Raw genomic sequence first — 12,853 nt, 5'->3', positions numbered from 1 at the left:
TGGCTTGGAGACATTTAGATGCTTATTGGGGTTGCACCATTAGGATCAGCCCCAGGTCACACAGTTCTAGCCATGTTACACAGGAGGACATAGATTCTTAAACCACAACCTCAACCCATCTCCTAATTGACCAATTTTAGGGATGTGAAGAACATGTGTACTCTGGAGGGTGCTAGGATGTTGGTAGTATGTCCTCAAGAACTCCTCAGGTTGAGTATCTGGAGGGAAGACCCATGCCAAGAACAGAGCATGGGGAGGCTCTGGGACACATAGACACAAAGACACACAGATACACACACACACACACACACACACACACACACACACACACACACACAGGGAGGGGGGCTTTATTCCAGGTAGTCTCACTCCATCTTTATAAGGCATCAACCCTTTAATATAGTTCCTCATATTGTGGTGACCCCAACCCATAAAGTTTTCATTTCTACTTCATAACTGTAATTTTGCTACTGTTATGAATTGTAAATACCTTTGTTTTCCAATGGCCTTTTGGGGGTCACAACTCATAGGTTGAGAACCACTGATCTAGTGGGTTTCTTAGAACAGGCTGCTTGGACCCCTGTGACTTCCTGATAAAACCCAAATCATCGAAACAAGACTGAGCAAGCCCACCAGCAGAGTGGGGTCAGGAGGGGAGGTGATCATGAGTGTTCTGTCCTTAAAGGGTTTGTTTACACGCTGTATCTGAGGTCTTGTGCCAGGGGTTGCCTAGTAATTGTTCAGTGAGTCAGGGGGAACAGTGGGAGATAAGGGCCTGACCAGCAACCCTGGAGCAGGAACTGGCTGTAGATACTTAGAGACATGTCAGGTGATCACAATTGCTGACTGTACTGTAATGTAATAGTGGGCCAGAACAGAGGTCGGCAAGCCTCGTCTGTAAAGGTCAAAGAGTATCAGGTGCTTCAGGCTGTATTATCCGTACCCAACTTTGGCATTGCAGCACAAAAGCAGCAAAAGACAATCCATCAATGAAGGGCTATGACTGTGTACCAATAAAACTTTATTGATGGACACTGGAAATGAAACTTACTATAAATTCACAGATTAAACACTTTTACTATTTAGAGTGGCCATTTAAAATGAAACAAACAAACAAAAACCAAAACAAAACCCTTATAAATACAGGCCTAGAGCTACAGCGTGCCAAATGCTTAACTTAGCCTATGATTTCATTGGGTCACTGAAATTTTATGACAGCATGATTCAAGGTCTCCAAGGGACCAGGATGGTGAGCTTTGGATACCTTACTATACTTTCATTTCCTGTCAAAATCATTTCCCAGGAATCCATTTCCTGTTGCCTCTCATTCTAGTCTTTGGTGGGGGGAATTGGAATACAAACTAAAACTATTAAGATCCTAACTCCAGAAAGATGGATCCCATCTGGGAGGGATGGTGGTGGACTCTCTGACCATCCTTTCATTATCAAGTTTGCAGTCCTCATGTGGCTCCTGACTTACGTTGGCGCGCTCTTCAATGGCCTGACCCTGCTGCTTATGGGTAAGTGCTTCCTATGCCCACACACTGCAGACATGGTACTTCTGTATGAGGCTGTCGGCTTACAGCGCCTTAGTAGCTGGCTGGGAATGAATATCAGATGCCTCACATGAAGAGTATCTAGCTCCCTTTGAACTGTAGTTCAGGTAACTGTGGATTTTTTGTTGTTGCTTTGTTTTGTTCTTCAAGACAGGATTTCTCAGTGTGGCCCTGGTTGTTCTGGCACTCATTATGTACACCAGGCTGGCCTCAAACTCCTGAGTGCTGGGATCAGGCTAATAATGCATTTTTTTTAATGTGTTTCTTCCCCCAGCCACATCACTAAATTGCCTTTTGGTATATATACATTGCGGGTGAATCAATTGTCATCTTGAAAGGGTACATTGCACCTTCATCCTAGGAATAATGATAGAGCTGCAGAGGGCTCTGCCTTCTTTTGTTTTTCCTAAGCAGAGCCCTGTTATCTTTTTATCTATGGTGCTATTTTCCCCCAAAAAAATAATGCTAGTCTCAATACTATGAAAAATGTGTTTATAAGCTTGTTCCTGTTGATAGTTCTCTGAATTCTCATGGCGTATATATGTATTTTTTACCCTAGCTGTGGTTTCGATGTTTACTCTACCTGTGGTGTATGTTAAACACCAGGTGAGTTTTATGGGGGGGGTCAGACATTCATGGGAAATTTTGACCTCATGGTGTCTGGGTGTACTCATGATTTCTTCTTCTTTGTAGGCACAGATTGACCAATATCTGGGACTTGTGAGGACTCACATAAACACTGTCGTGGCAAAGTAAGTTCCATAGTGGAGTTCACTAAAAGGAGTCACGGTCCGAAGCAGGCATAGGAGTGGATTTGTTAGATGTAATTTAGAGGAAACAAAGTAATAGGTTGTTATAGTCTACTCCTTTGAGTGAGACATTCATCCTCATCTCATATTTCAAAAATAAGTATAATTTTCAAGCCCTCAATTAAATAAAACTGTCAGTGATTTATTTCAGGTACCATAATGAATATATTTTAACAACTTAGGTAATATTAAACTATCCCCATGGGCTGACCCATGTTAAAAAACACAATGGAGACAAGAAGGAAGTCTGATTCAGAAAATGTTACATGAACAGTCTCACTGAAACCATGAATACCTTCAGTTTTTTGAATAGTGAATACTAGTAATTTTAAACCAGTAAAATTGCTTTGAAAACCTTAGAGTGCATGAATAATTTGTATATTTTTATATACTTTTTAATACCACAAGTTTGGTTCATACCGCTGCTTTTTTTAGCCTTCTGCCTCTAGCAGACCCAGCTTTACAGAGCTGCCTCTAAGACATTTAGCGATAAAGATTATCAGGCTTATGTGTCCACAGCTAACACATGGTCAGTTGTGTTTTTAGGTTTGTTACCACCTATAGTGATAATTGTGTAATTGTGTGTCATTGATAGTCAGGATTTTTTTTTTTTTTTTTTTTTTTTTTTTTTTGGACTATCGGCTACAGATGTATGCTATGAAAGGAACAGACTTTGTCAACATCAACTCCATTTAGTAATCAAATAGTTATGTGGCTGAATCTAGGTGATGGTTAGTTAGTCTTAGGCATTTCAGATGGTCTTAGACTGTAGGGTAACAAACCGTAAAGAAGCACCCACTTCTACATACTGCCTGCCCTGTATCTCAGGTCAGCAGCACAGTCACTTCTACATACTGCCCTGTGTGCAGCTGCTGTTTTCTCCTGAAGCATGGGATAATTTGACCTCCACTGTGCCATTATACTCTTCCCCTTAAAGTCATACAGAGCTCTGTCCCGTTCCACGCTCAGTTTTGATATGTAAGCACTTCTCAGCACATTTCACAAAGCCTGAAAACATCACCCAGAACCCACATGTAGCCAGCTTAACGAAAATCAACAGATAAGAAAGAACCAGTCATTGCTTTATGTGAAGAAATGACGGAATGGCTTAGCATCGAAAGTGGTAGCACTTCAGCTTAGACTCAGTTCAAAGGCGGAGACTCAGAAACCTATAGCATTAAAATTTCTGGGCTTGATGACCTATAATTTACATGTCAATGAAGTCCCCAGGCAACACTTGGGAAGCTGGAACCATGTTTAAGAACCAGAAATCCGGAATGGGAATTTGGAAACTGGAACTAGAAGTTTTGAGCCGAAATTACACACTATTCATTTAAGGGACCTTGAGGAAATCACATCTATTACTTTTGTTGGTGGCAGTAGGGATGGAGGTCGGGATGAGGGTAGGGGGAGAGGGTGGGGGTGGATACTTGGTTCTAAAGAGAATGTTACTTGTTTTGGATGGTGACACAGAGGCATGAAGATGATTTAGTCCAACTTGACAGGAGTTCCCAGCCTATTGGTACAAATGAAATTATAAAGAAGTAATTATGAGAAAATTTAAGCCCCATGAGAGAACTGTATGAAATTCTAGTGTCAGAACAGTGAGGAAATGTGGTTCCTTCTGAGAGTAGATAATGGAACATCACTAAGGTAGGATGCCATTTGACATGGACCAGGACGTGTGGATTAGCATTTGTCCAGGGGATCAGAGAGAGAAACACACTGTAAGAAGAACTGATCTATGCTCATAGAAATGCTCCGGAAGTGAGTTGACCACTGTGCCTGCAGTGTAAGTGAGTGGCAAGGTTGCCTGGAAAGAAAACAAACAGAAAGGCTGAAGCCGTGGTGTGCACTCTGACCTCAGCTCCACACAAAATGGCCCTTGGTGCTGCCAAGTCGTGGGCTGACGTCATCAGAATTGCCTTGTGTGAAATCACTTTGTGACAGTCTAGTGAGAGAATTGGAGGGGGGGTGACTAAATATGTGGCTGTCAACTCAGAGGCTATCACAGTTCAAACAAACCAATTGGACACTGGAGAACTGGAATAAGGGAAGGGAAATGGCAGGAAATTGAATGTAATATATGTAATATACATATATAGTATAATTGTTAAATTATCGTTGGAAATCAAAGCTATGAAAACAACATGTCACTCATGAGAATGGATAGGGTGTTTTCGTATTTTCATTTTTACTATTTGGCTTCATTTTTTTTTTAACATAAGGACATAAGAAAACTTGACTATGAAATCAGAACAACTGTGGTTAGAGGACACCATAGCGTTTCTCCATTTAGTGACAACTTGCTCAGTGCCTGCATTTCCCTCGAAATTGGACATTTGTTCTCATTCGGAAACTAGGACACCTCATGTTTAATTTCAGAGTTCAGGGAGCTCTAGTCATGGATTTATTTAATAATACCCAGGGATTTTGGACATAAAGTTGCAGGCGTTTATAGCCACCTGGGCTGTAACCACCTGACTGTGACTTTATAAGGGGCTGTAAATGGTAGTGGCAAAGGATTCTTATTAATCTATCACATATCTGCCTGAAATAAAGTAATGTGATACAGGATTCTATCACCTTCAGCCTCATTATTTCTCACGTCTGTGTAGAGACGAATCAAAGATGTCTGCCAAACACGTGAAGTTTGGAGTAAAAGCAAATTTGGAAGAGGGCTAGCTCAAGATTTAAAATGAACCCAGAGATCTTGACTGGGCTTAAATGCTAAACTAGAGTGAGAAAATTAAAACAAGCTAGAGAGTTCAGTGTTCAGATTTTCCCAAAGCCTACATTACAAATAGAGAACAGCGTGTGTGTAGATGAGCTGAAATGAAGGTTGCAGGTGTAGGAATGAGCTTTGGGGATTGACCAAGTATGGCTTAGTGATGTGCTGAGGCATCTTTTTAAAATGAATGCAAGTTTAGATGCTACTGATGCAAGATTGAACCCCACATCTAAAGAGACTGTGGCCACTATTCTCCCCATCACTCCACGTCTGAGTTCAACCGATTTCAGGCCTGGCCTCTGCTCACACGCTGAGACTTGATCCCAGGACCCCACTCATGTAAGTGCCCTACCATTGAGCGCCAGCCCCACTCCTTCGTATTTTTGGTTTTGAGACAAACACTGTCTAAATTGCAGGGGCTGACCTTGAACATGCAACCCTCTGCTTTGCCTCAGCCTCTTGAGTAACCACACCGTCTCATGTGTGGTAAATTGACCATTTTAAAAGATGCACCATCACACTGCAGTAATGCCACAAAGATGAGCAGGGTACCAAGGTATTGACAGTCTGGCAGTAATGACCAGTGGAGACCCAACATCACTCACTACAGATGATGGCCCTTGAAAGGATACGATAACCATCTTCAAGAATCTGGAAGTCTGGTTCTGTGAAGGAATCTGCTTTCTGTCTGTTGCCTGTCTGTCTTTCTTCCTTTTTTCTGGAACAGTGAGTGGAAATTCCAGCTCTTGAATTCATGTAAAACAGGAGGGGAAGTAGCAATAATTAAAGCTGTTTAGCAAGGACATCAGTGTCTTATGGAACAGTGATTTTTCCTCAGAGTCATCTATGTATCCAAGCAGAAATCAGTTGGCCACTATCGTTTGTTTTCCCCAGCTCCTCCTCTTCCCACCCACATCTCATCTGGTCCTATAGCTTCAAAAATGTCTCCAGGTCTAGGGCTCTGTCTTGGTTAGGGTTTCTATTGCTGTGATGAAATACCATGACCAACAAGCAAGTTGGGGAGGAAGGGTTTATTAAGCTTACACTTCAGCAAAGCTGTTCATCACCAGTGGAAGAGGGCGGGATCTAGTGGCAGGAGCTGATGCAGAGGCCATGGAGGGGCGTTGCTTACTGGCTTGCTTCCTCTAGCTTGCTCAGCCTGCTTTCTTATAGAACCCAGGACCATCAGCTCAGGAACAGCACCACCCACGATGGGCTGGGCCCTCCCTCATTGATTACTAATTGAGAAAATGCCTTACAGCTGAATCTCATGGAGACAGTTCCTCAACTGAGGCTGCTGCTTCTCTGATGATTCTAGCTTGTGTCAAATTGACACAAACCAGCCAGTACAGGCTCTATACCGTGTCTTCATCCCAGACACTCACTTCAATCCATCTGCTTATTAGATGTTTCCCTCTTACATGTCCCATAGACATTTAAGATTCACGTGGCCATATTATCATGCTCATCGTTGCTCAGACCATAAACCAGGCAGTCTTCCTTATTCTCCCTCTTCACCCTGCCCATACAGCATCCGGTATACCAACAGATCCTTGCAGCCCCGTCTCCAAATTCAATCTCAGACTGTTCACCTGTCTGCTTCATGTCTACCTTGTGATCCTGGCCATTACCATCCAGCACCTGTATTTCTGTAACTTTCTCTCCCTCCATAATTGCTTCTACTTTCATCTCTCCCGTTGTTTCCCACACAGTAACCATTACGATTCTTTTGAAAATATGAATCAGGTGGCAACAACCCCTGCCTGGTTTGCCTGTGGCTTCCCGTTACCTAGAGTAGAATCTAAACCCTTACCATAGCCCCTAAATTCTAACACCATTACTGCCAGCTTTTCAGACCTGTACCCCTCAACATCTAAGCCCTTTCGGGCCTCTGTATTCGCTGCTGTCTTTGCCTGAAACAGCCAGATCTTGGCCTGTTGGCTCCTGCCTGTTTTGGGCATTTGTTTCTCAGCTCAGTACTTCTAAAGTGGGCTCCACCCACTTCCCCAGAGCTCCCCCTCACTTCCTACCACATTGTCTTGCATTGTTCTATAACATTTGTCACCACCTGAATGAACTTTGTGTCTCCTTGTTTATTTCACTCTCTTTAACACTGATGAGAATGAAATTCCACAAAATTACCTCATCCCTCTGTAGAACACTAAATTCTAGAATGTTGAAGGTTGCCTAGTGCAGAGGCAGATGGCAATTCTAGTCTGTGAACAGAACTCATAAGGCTTCAGATTAATAAATAAAAAACCTTCTAGAGTGATGACATTCTAAAATGATAACATATATACCATGGTTGTGTTACAGGGTCTTAGGAGCCTTGGCAATATCTGGTGACCCACATGTTAAAGATAATTTTCTAGGGAAGTAGCTCCTTTATCAGTAAATTATTTCCTACTCAAGCATAAGAACCTACCTAAAAAAAAATCAGGCGTGGTAGTGAGAATTTATAATTCCAATACTAATGAGACAGAGGAATCCAGGCAGATCATGGGATTCACCGCCCAGCTCAATTTATCAGCAGGGCCTCAGGCCAGTGACAGATCCTGACTCAGCAGACAAGGGAGGGGGGGCTTAACTGAAGAATGCACCCGTGTGTGTGTGTGTGTGTGTGTGTGTGTGTGTGTGTGTGTGAGAGAGAGAGAGAGAGAGAGAGAGAGAGAGAGAGAGAGAGAGAGAGAGGTGAGCATGCGCACGCCTGTATATACACAGACAGGCAGATGGGCAGATGGACATGCACACATAGCTGGCTCTCCGAGCTGTGAAGAAGTTTCACTTGATAAATGAGCAGTAGGACTAGGACCCAGACTTGATTCCACTTCCGGGGATTTTTGTCACACTGTGGGTGGAGATTCCATTGTCAGGAACCGCCTCGGTTTATTCTCATCTCCCTGGTATAGTCATTAGATCCTCCTCTTTCAGAAGTGCCCACGTTTAAGTAACCAGTGGTGAGTTTATCCCAGCTTCCTTCTGTGGAGAGGCTGTGATAGAGTTCATCAGTGGTCACCTACGGAAGTCTTCTGTCTCCACAGAAGACTTGGTCACAACTTCTAGTGAAGAAGTCCACTTGGCCATCCCATCTACTAAAAAGTTGTGCTAAAGAATTGCATCTCTCTTTCCTGGGTATCATCCACCATTTGCATATAAAACCATGTTTTCTAGAATAATCTTGCTATCTGGTCCACAGCTAGTGAAGCCACATGCTGAATACTTAAAATGATTTCGTGGATACCGTTTGCAACATAACCCTTTGGTTTTGCCTTTTTAGGATCCAGGCTAAAATCCCTGGTGCCAAAAGGCACACTGAGTAGATGGAGATCGCCGGAGAAGCTGAATGTAAATGGGAGTGTCTGGAGTGGTAACAGCTCTCTTACTCGTTACTGCAAATTGATTGTTTCCCCTTCCCAGTACCATAATCTTAGAGGCAAACTTCGAAACTGGTGTTTTCAGGCTCTTCCTGTACTCTTAGGATATTTGAGTCCCTTGTGTCAAGCACTAAAGTATAGACAAAAGTGTGTTTAGATGTGTTTTTTAATTTTCTGTTCCTTAAAAAGAAAAGTGCATGATGGTGAGAGCCCACGATCTCCTTCCTTCCTTGATGGTCTCCTCTCTGCGTTGCTTCCGTAGCTCTGCGTTGCTTCCGTAGCTTTACTGTCCCTGTGGCTAGGCCTTTCTTGACAAGTGCGCTGACACAATAGTGGCAATCGCTTATTATGTCCTTGGGTTGCTGGTTGGATTCATCTTTAATAATACTATATAGAATTGTAGGCCAATGTTTTAGCATTTTTTCCAACACACACATTAAAATATATATATATAAAACAGTTGACCGTACATATGGTAATCGGTTTTGTATATGTAAAACGATTACATTGAGAATAAATCCAAAATGAATACACAGTACTTTTATTGTATGGGATGGCTCTGCTGATTTACATGTATGGTAACTACAAGTGCCAGCATGTTCTTTATTACAATTTGTATTACTTTCTCTGTAGTTCCTAATGGACTTAATCATGGACTTGGGATATTTGCACTTATGTACTTGATACTGAATGCATCAATAAATGTTACTAAATGTAGACATTCCTCCCCGTCTTGTGGTGATCTTGCCGGGAAATGCAAAAGCTAGAAAAGGCATAAAGAGGAAGTTTCTTGAGGCGGCGCAGGGAAGGCTGAGGCCAGCTCCCATCCCCAGAACTACAAGGTCCAGCCCCAGCTTGGGTCACACTGTGAGACCCTGCAGTCTGTCAAAGTTCACAGTTCCTGTTCCTGATGGGAGATGTCCTTCTGTGTACATGTGTTTCTTATTGGTTGACGAATGAAACACTGTGACCAATAGAGGCATGAGATAGGTGGGACTAGGATACGAGGAAAATTCTGGGAACTGTAGGCAGTCAGCAGATGCCACACATGACACTGGGAAGGTAGGGTGTGCTGGACCCTTCTCCAGTAAGATAAGACCATGTGGAAATACTTAGATTAATAGAAATGGGTTCGTAATCAAGACAAGCTAGCCAATAAGAAGCCCGAGTCATCAGTCAACAGTTTCATAATTAATATAGCATTTGTGTGTTTATTTGAGGTTGAGGCGGCTGTGGGACCAGGCTGGACAAGAACCTCCCATAACATGTTCCCACCATACTAAGTTTCCAAGTGATTGAACTGTTTCATCTGCACTTTTGGGGGATAGGAGACAGGGTTTCATGTAGCCCAGGCTGGTCTCAATTTATTATATTGCCAGGGATGACCTTGAACACCTGATCTTCTGGCCCCTATCTCCCAAGTGCTCAGACTACAGTTGAGTGGCACCATGTCTGGTTTACGTGGTACTGAGGTGGAACCCAGAGCCCACGCACTAGCGCTAGGCAAGTGCTCTACTGGGTTTCATCATCAGTCCTCCCCCCTCCCCCCCGTACATTCTATTTCCCAGTTAGAAACTGAAGTCAAAGAAGAAGGACCAAGATAGCAGTAATCCAAAAGAGTATCAATGGGAGGAAGCAAGGAGACACTGTGTGTAAAAAGCTGCCTTTAAGTGTTACAATTGGGTCCTGAAAGTATTTAGCAAAGTAGCATAAAACTGACAGAAGCTGCTTGTTATCATGGAGTCAGCCATGACGCAGGCATCTTGGTGCTGTGGGTAGAATGACAGAGTCTATGTGCAAACACTAACCAGACAGAGGATGCTATGCAAGCTCCAGCCCCAAGGACAATGCTCAGGGAAGTAGAGCTGCATAGCTGGGTTCCAAGCTTCATCAGAATAAAGGAAGAGCATACGGGAGGAATCATGATAAGGAAGAACGTGGTATATGCAGAAAATGGTAAGTAGTGAGCCAAGCTGGGTGGAAGGTACTTGTGGGAATGGCGATGTCAAGTCGATTCCTTCACAGAAAGTAATGAAAAACTTGGGGATTTAGGCTTAAGTCTGAGTTATGTGAACACAGAGATGGCATCAGACTCTGGAGATTAGAACAATATAGGAGATCACTGTAACACAATTCTAACACAAGCAGGTACCAATGGAGCTGTGATAGCCAAGGAAAGCAGGCACTCAACATTCCCCTGTGTCCTGACTGACATGTCAATCACCCAGTGTGAAGGGGTACAATGCAGAGGGTGATTTGACTGAAGTTGGTGATTGACTTGATATAGACTTTCAAGACCCAATTTAACCTTGAGAGTGGCTGCCTGGTTAAACTTCACACTCTAGGAAATTCACTGGCCTCACTCTAACCCAGAACTTTCTATGACCAGCTGAGCAAGAGAATAAATACACCACTTTCCAGGTGGAGAGCCCAGAACTGGCTTGGGGAGGGAAGATAAGCTTAAATTGGTGCCTGGGTATTTTTTTAATGTTTAATGATACAGAAGAGGAGGATTTCTTGGGGTAAGTTTGCATAGCTTAGTCACAGAACATGTGTTTACCTGTGTGAGGACCTGGCTTCAGTCTCCAACACCCAACAGAAAAACAAAAAATACAATCATAAATGAAAGGATTTAGTCTTTCTATAGGTTTCCTGTAGTTCATGCCAATTTCTCTATGTTGCTTCACTGGCAGTAGGACTTAAGTTGTGTATGTTTTTACATTTTCCTTCTCCTAGAGCATACTTGATATTTGCTATTATTGTATATAGTTTTATATCAAGGCTAAATCTTCTTCTTTAGACTAAAATGGGAATTGTAGTGAGATGTTCACACATATTCCATCTGTAGCACTGACCACCCATGGGTGAGGTCACAGGTGTGGATATGGCCTACCGTTGATAAGAATTAGATCTGGGGGGAGGGGGGTTTGCTCTTGCTTGCTGGTCGGGTCGTGGAGAGCCTTCCGGGTGACAAGGTCACGAGTGGGAACCCGTGGTGATCATCTGCTTCTTGTGTAAGTGCATTCTCCCCAAATAAACTTCACTTTGCCTGTACAGAGTCTAGTGAATCTTGATTCTCACATCTATAGTTTCCAATCTCAAGCCTTTGAGAACATGGTTTTTCATAGGTTTTTTTTTTTTTTTTTTTATTGTGCAGAACTGGCCATCAGTATCACCTGTCATGGTATTTCATTTCTCCAGTTGATCTAGAATTCCTTTCCCACCTTAGGAGGGGATCTAACTAGGAATCCCATTTGGTGTCAGGAGTGAAGAAGATGCTGAGGGAAAGGTCAGGCTCACAGAAATGACAGCCATGGACATAATATTAGATAGGGCTTTGGGCATATCAAATGCTGTCATATACAGGAAACATTAGTCAAGGTGATACTGGAGTGGTGATACTGGAAATAGTGTGGAGACCCAGCAGTCAGGTAAGAAGCAGACAGAAATGAGAGCATCCAGAGTGAATGAGACAGTTCTCCATTCTGGCTGTGAACCTTAGAAAACCTTGACCTCTGGAGGAAGTAAGTGGGTGGGTGCGGTATGCTTCATGATCATCCCAACATTAAAGGTGGTGGGATATGACACATCTTTTGCTCTTCCCATTTTCAAATTTAAATGGGGGAGGAACCATTCAATGACACCTACATCCTGCCCGTGAGCTACAATTCAACTGAGAAACACATCGTTATTCACTCGACCGTTTTTATTGCCAATGATTTTCTTTGAGCACAGGTAGAGTAAAGCTTGCTATGATCTCTACCCATCCACCATCAAACGCAGCCCTCACACAGGAGGTTAATGACAAAGCCCAGCAATCATGAGAGATCTTTTGGGACACTAGACTCAAAAGATTACTTAGAAAATTAAAGTTTAAATGGTTCAAATGAATTTGGTGATGTTTCCTTCCCTCCTTTCCCAGGTATACCCTTGTCAGAGCTTCTGGCTTATCGTTCTCTTGTTTTTGAAACACATCAAACACGGAGCCTCAGCATGCAAATTCCCCTAAGGACAAATTACCACTTCACATGAAGCCTCTAGAGTGAAGCCACTGGGGGTAGCCATTTTCTCATGTGGCACGCATCAAAGGCCCCAGAAACTCGGCAGTGTACACTTTGTCCCATGCCTACGCCCAAGTGCCCTAAGTTACTGGAGAATTTGCCAGAAGGTAATATTCCTCAAGACAAATTTATCTTGTCTTCCATTTTGTTCTTCATAATATAGTTTGTGCTTTTCTTGTTTCTCTGGGCAGGAAAGAACAGCCATTGTGTATAATGGCTTGGAGAATGTCCCTAACAGAATATGCAGCTCCCCAAGTATGTCATTGCATAAATTATGGTATATGCACATTATGGTAGGCTATCTAAGCTATCCCATCTGACT

The 12,853-nt window shown here is 42.9% G+C and overlaps 1 protein-coding gene across 1 annotated transcript in view; it reads left to right on the top strand.

The window, feature by feature from the left end:
* The window catches only part of Rtn1 (reticulon 1), a 98,839-nt gene extending 90,219 nt beyond the window's left edge, over positions 1 to 8,620 (top strand). The window contains exons 5-8 of the mRNA XM_051195978.1: positions 1,451 to 1,520; positions 2,116 to 2,162; positions 2,250 to 2,308; positions 8,374 to 8,620. Of these exons, the coding sequence (XP_051051935.1) occupies positions 1,451 to 1,520; positions 2,116 to 2,162; positions 2,250 to 2,308; positions 8,374 to 8,416 (219 nt within the window). The 3' untranslated portion in view covers positions 8,417 to 8,620. The remainder of the gene's footprint in view (positions 1 to 1,450; positions 1,521 to 2,115; positions 2,163 to 2,249; positions 2,309 to 8,373) is intronic.
* The last annotated feature ends 4,233 nt before the right edge of the window (positions 8,621 to 12,853 follow it).

The sequence above is a fragment of the Phodopus roborovskii genome, unplaced genomic scaffold (genome assembly GCF_943737965.1).
Source record: "Phodopus roborovskii unplaced genomic scaffold, PHOROB, whole genome shotgun sequence".
NCBI classification, from domain to species: domain Eukaryota; kingdom Metazoa; phylum Chordata; class Mammalia; order Rodentia; family Cricetidae; genus Phodopus; species Phodopus roborovskii.
The sequence above is the reverse complement of the archived record's forward strand: the minus strand, read 5'-3'. Positions and strand labels throughout refer to the sequence as shown.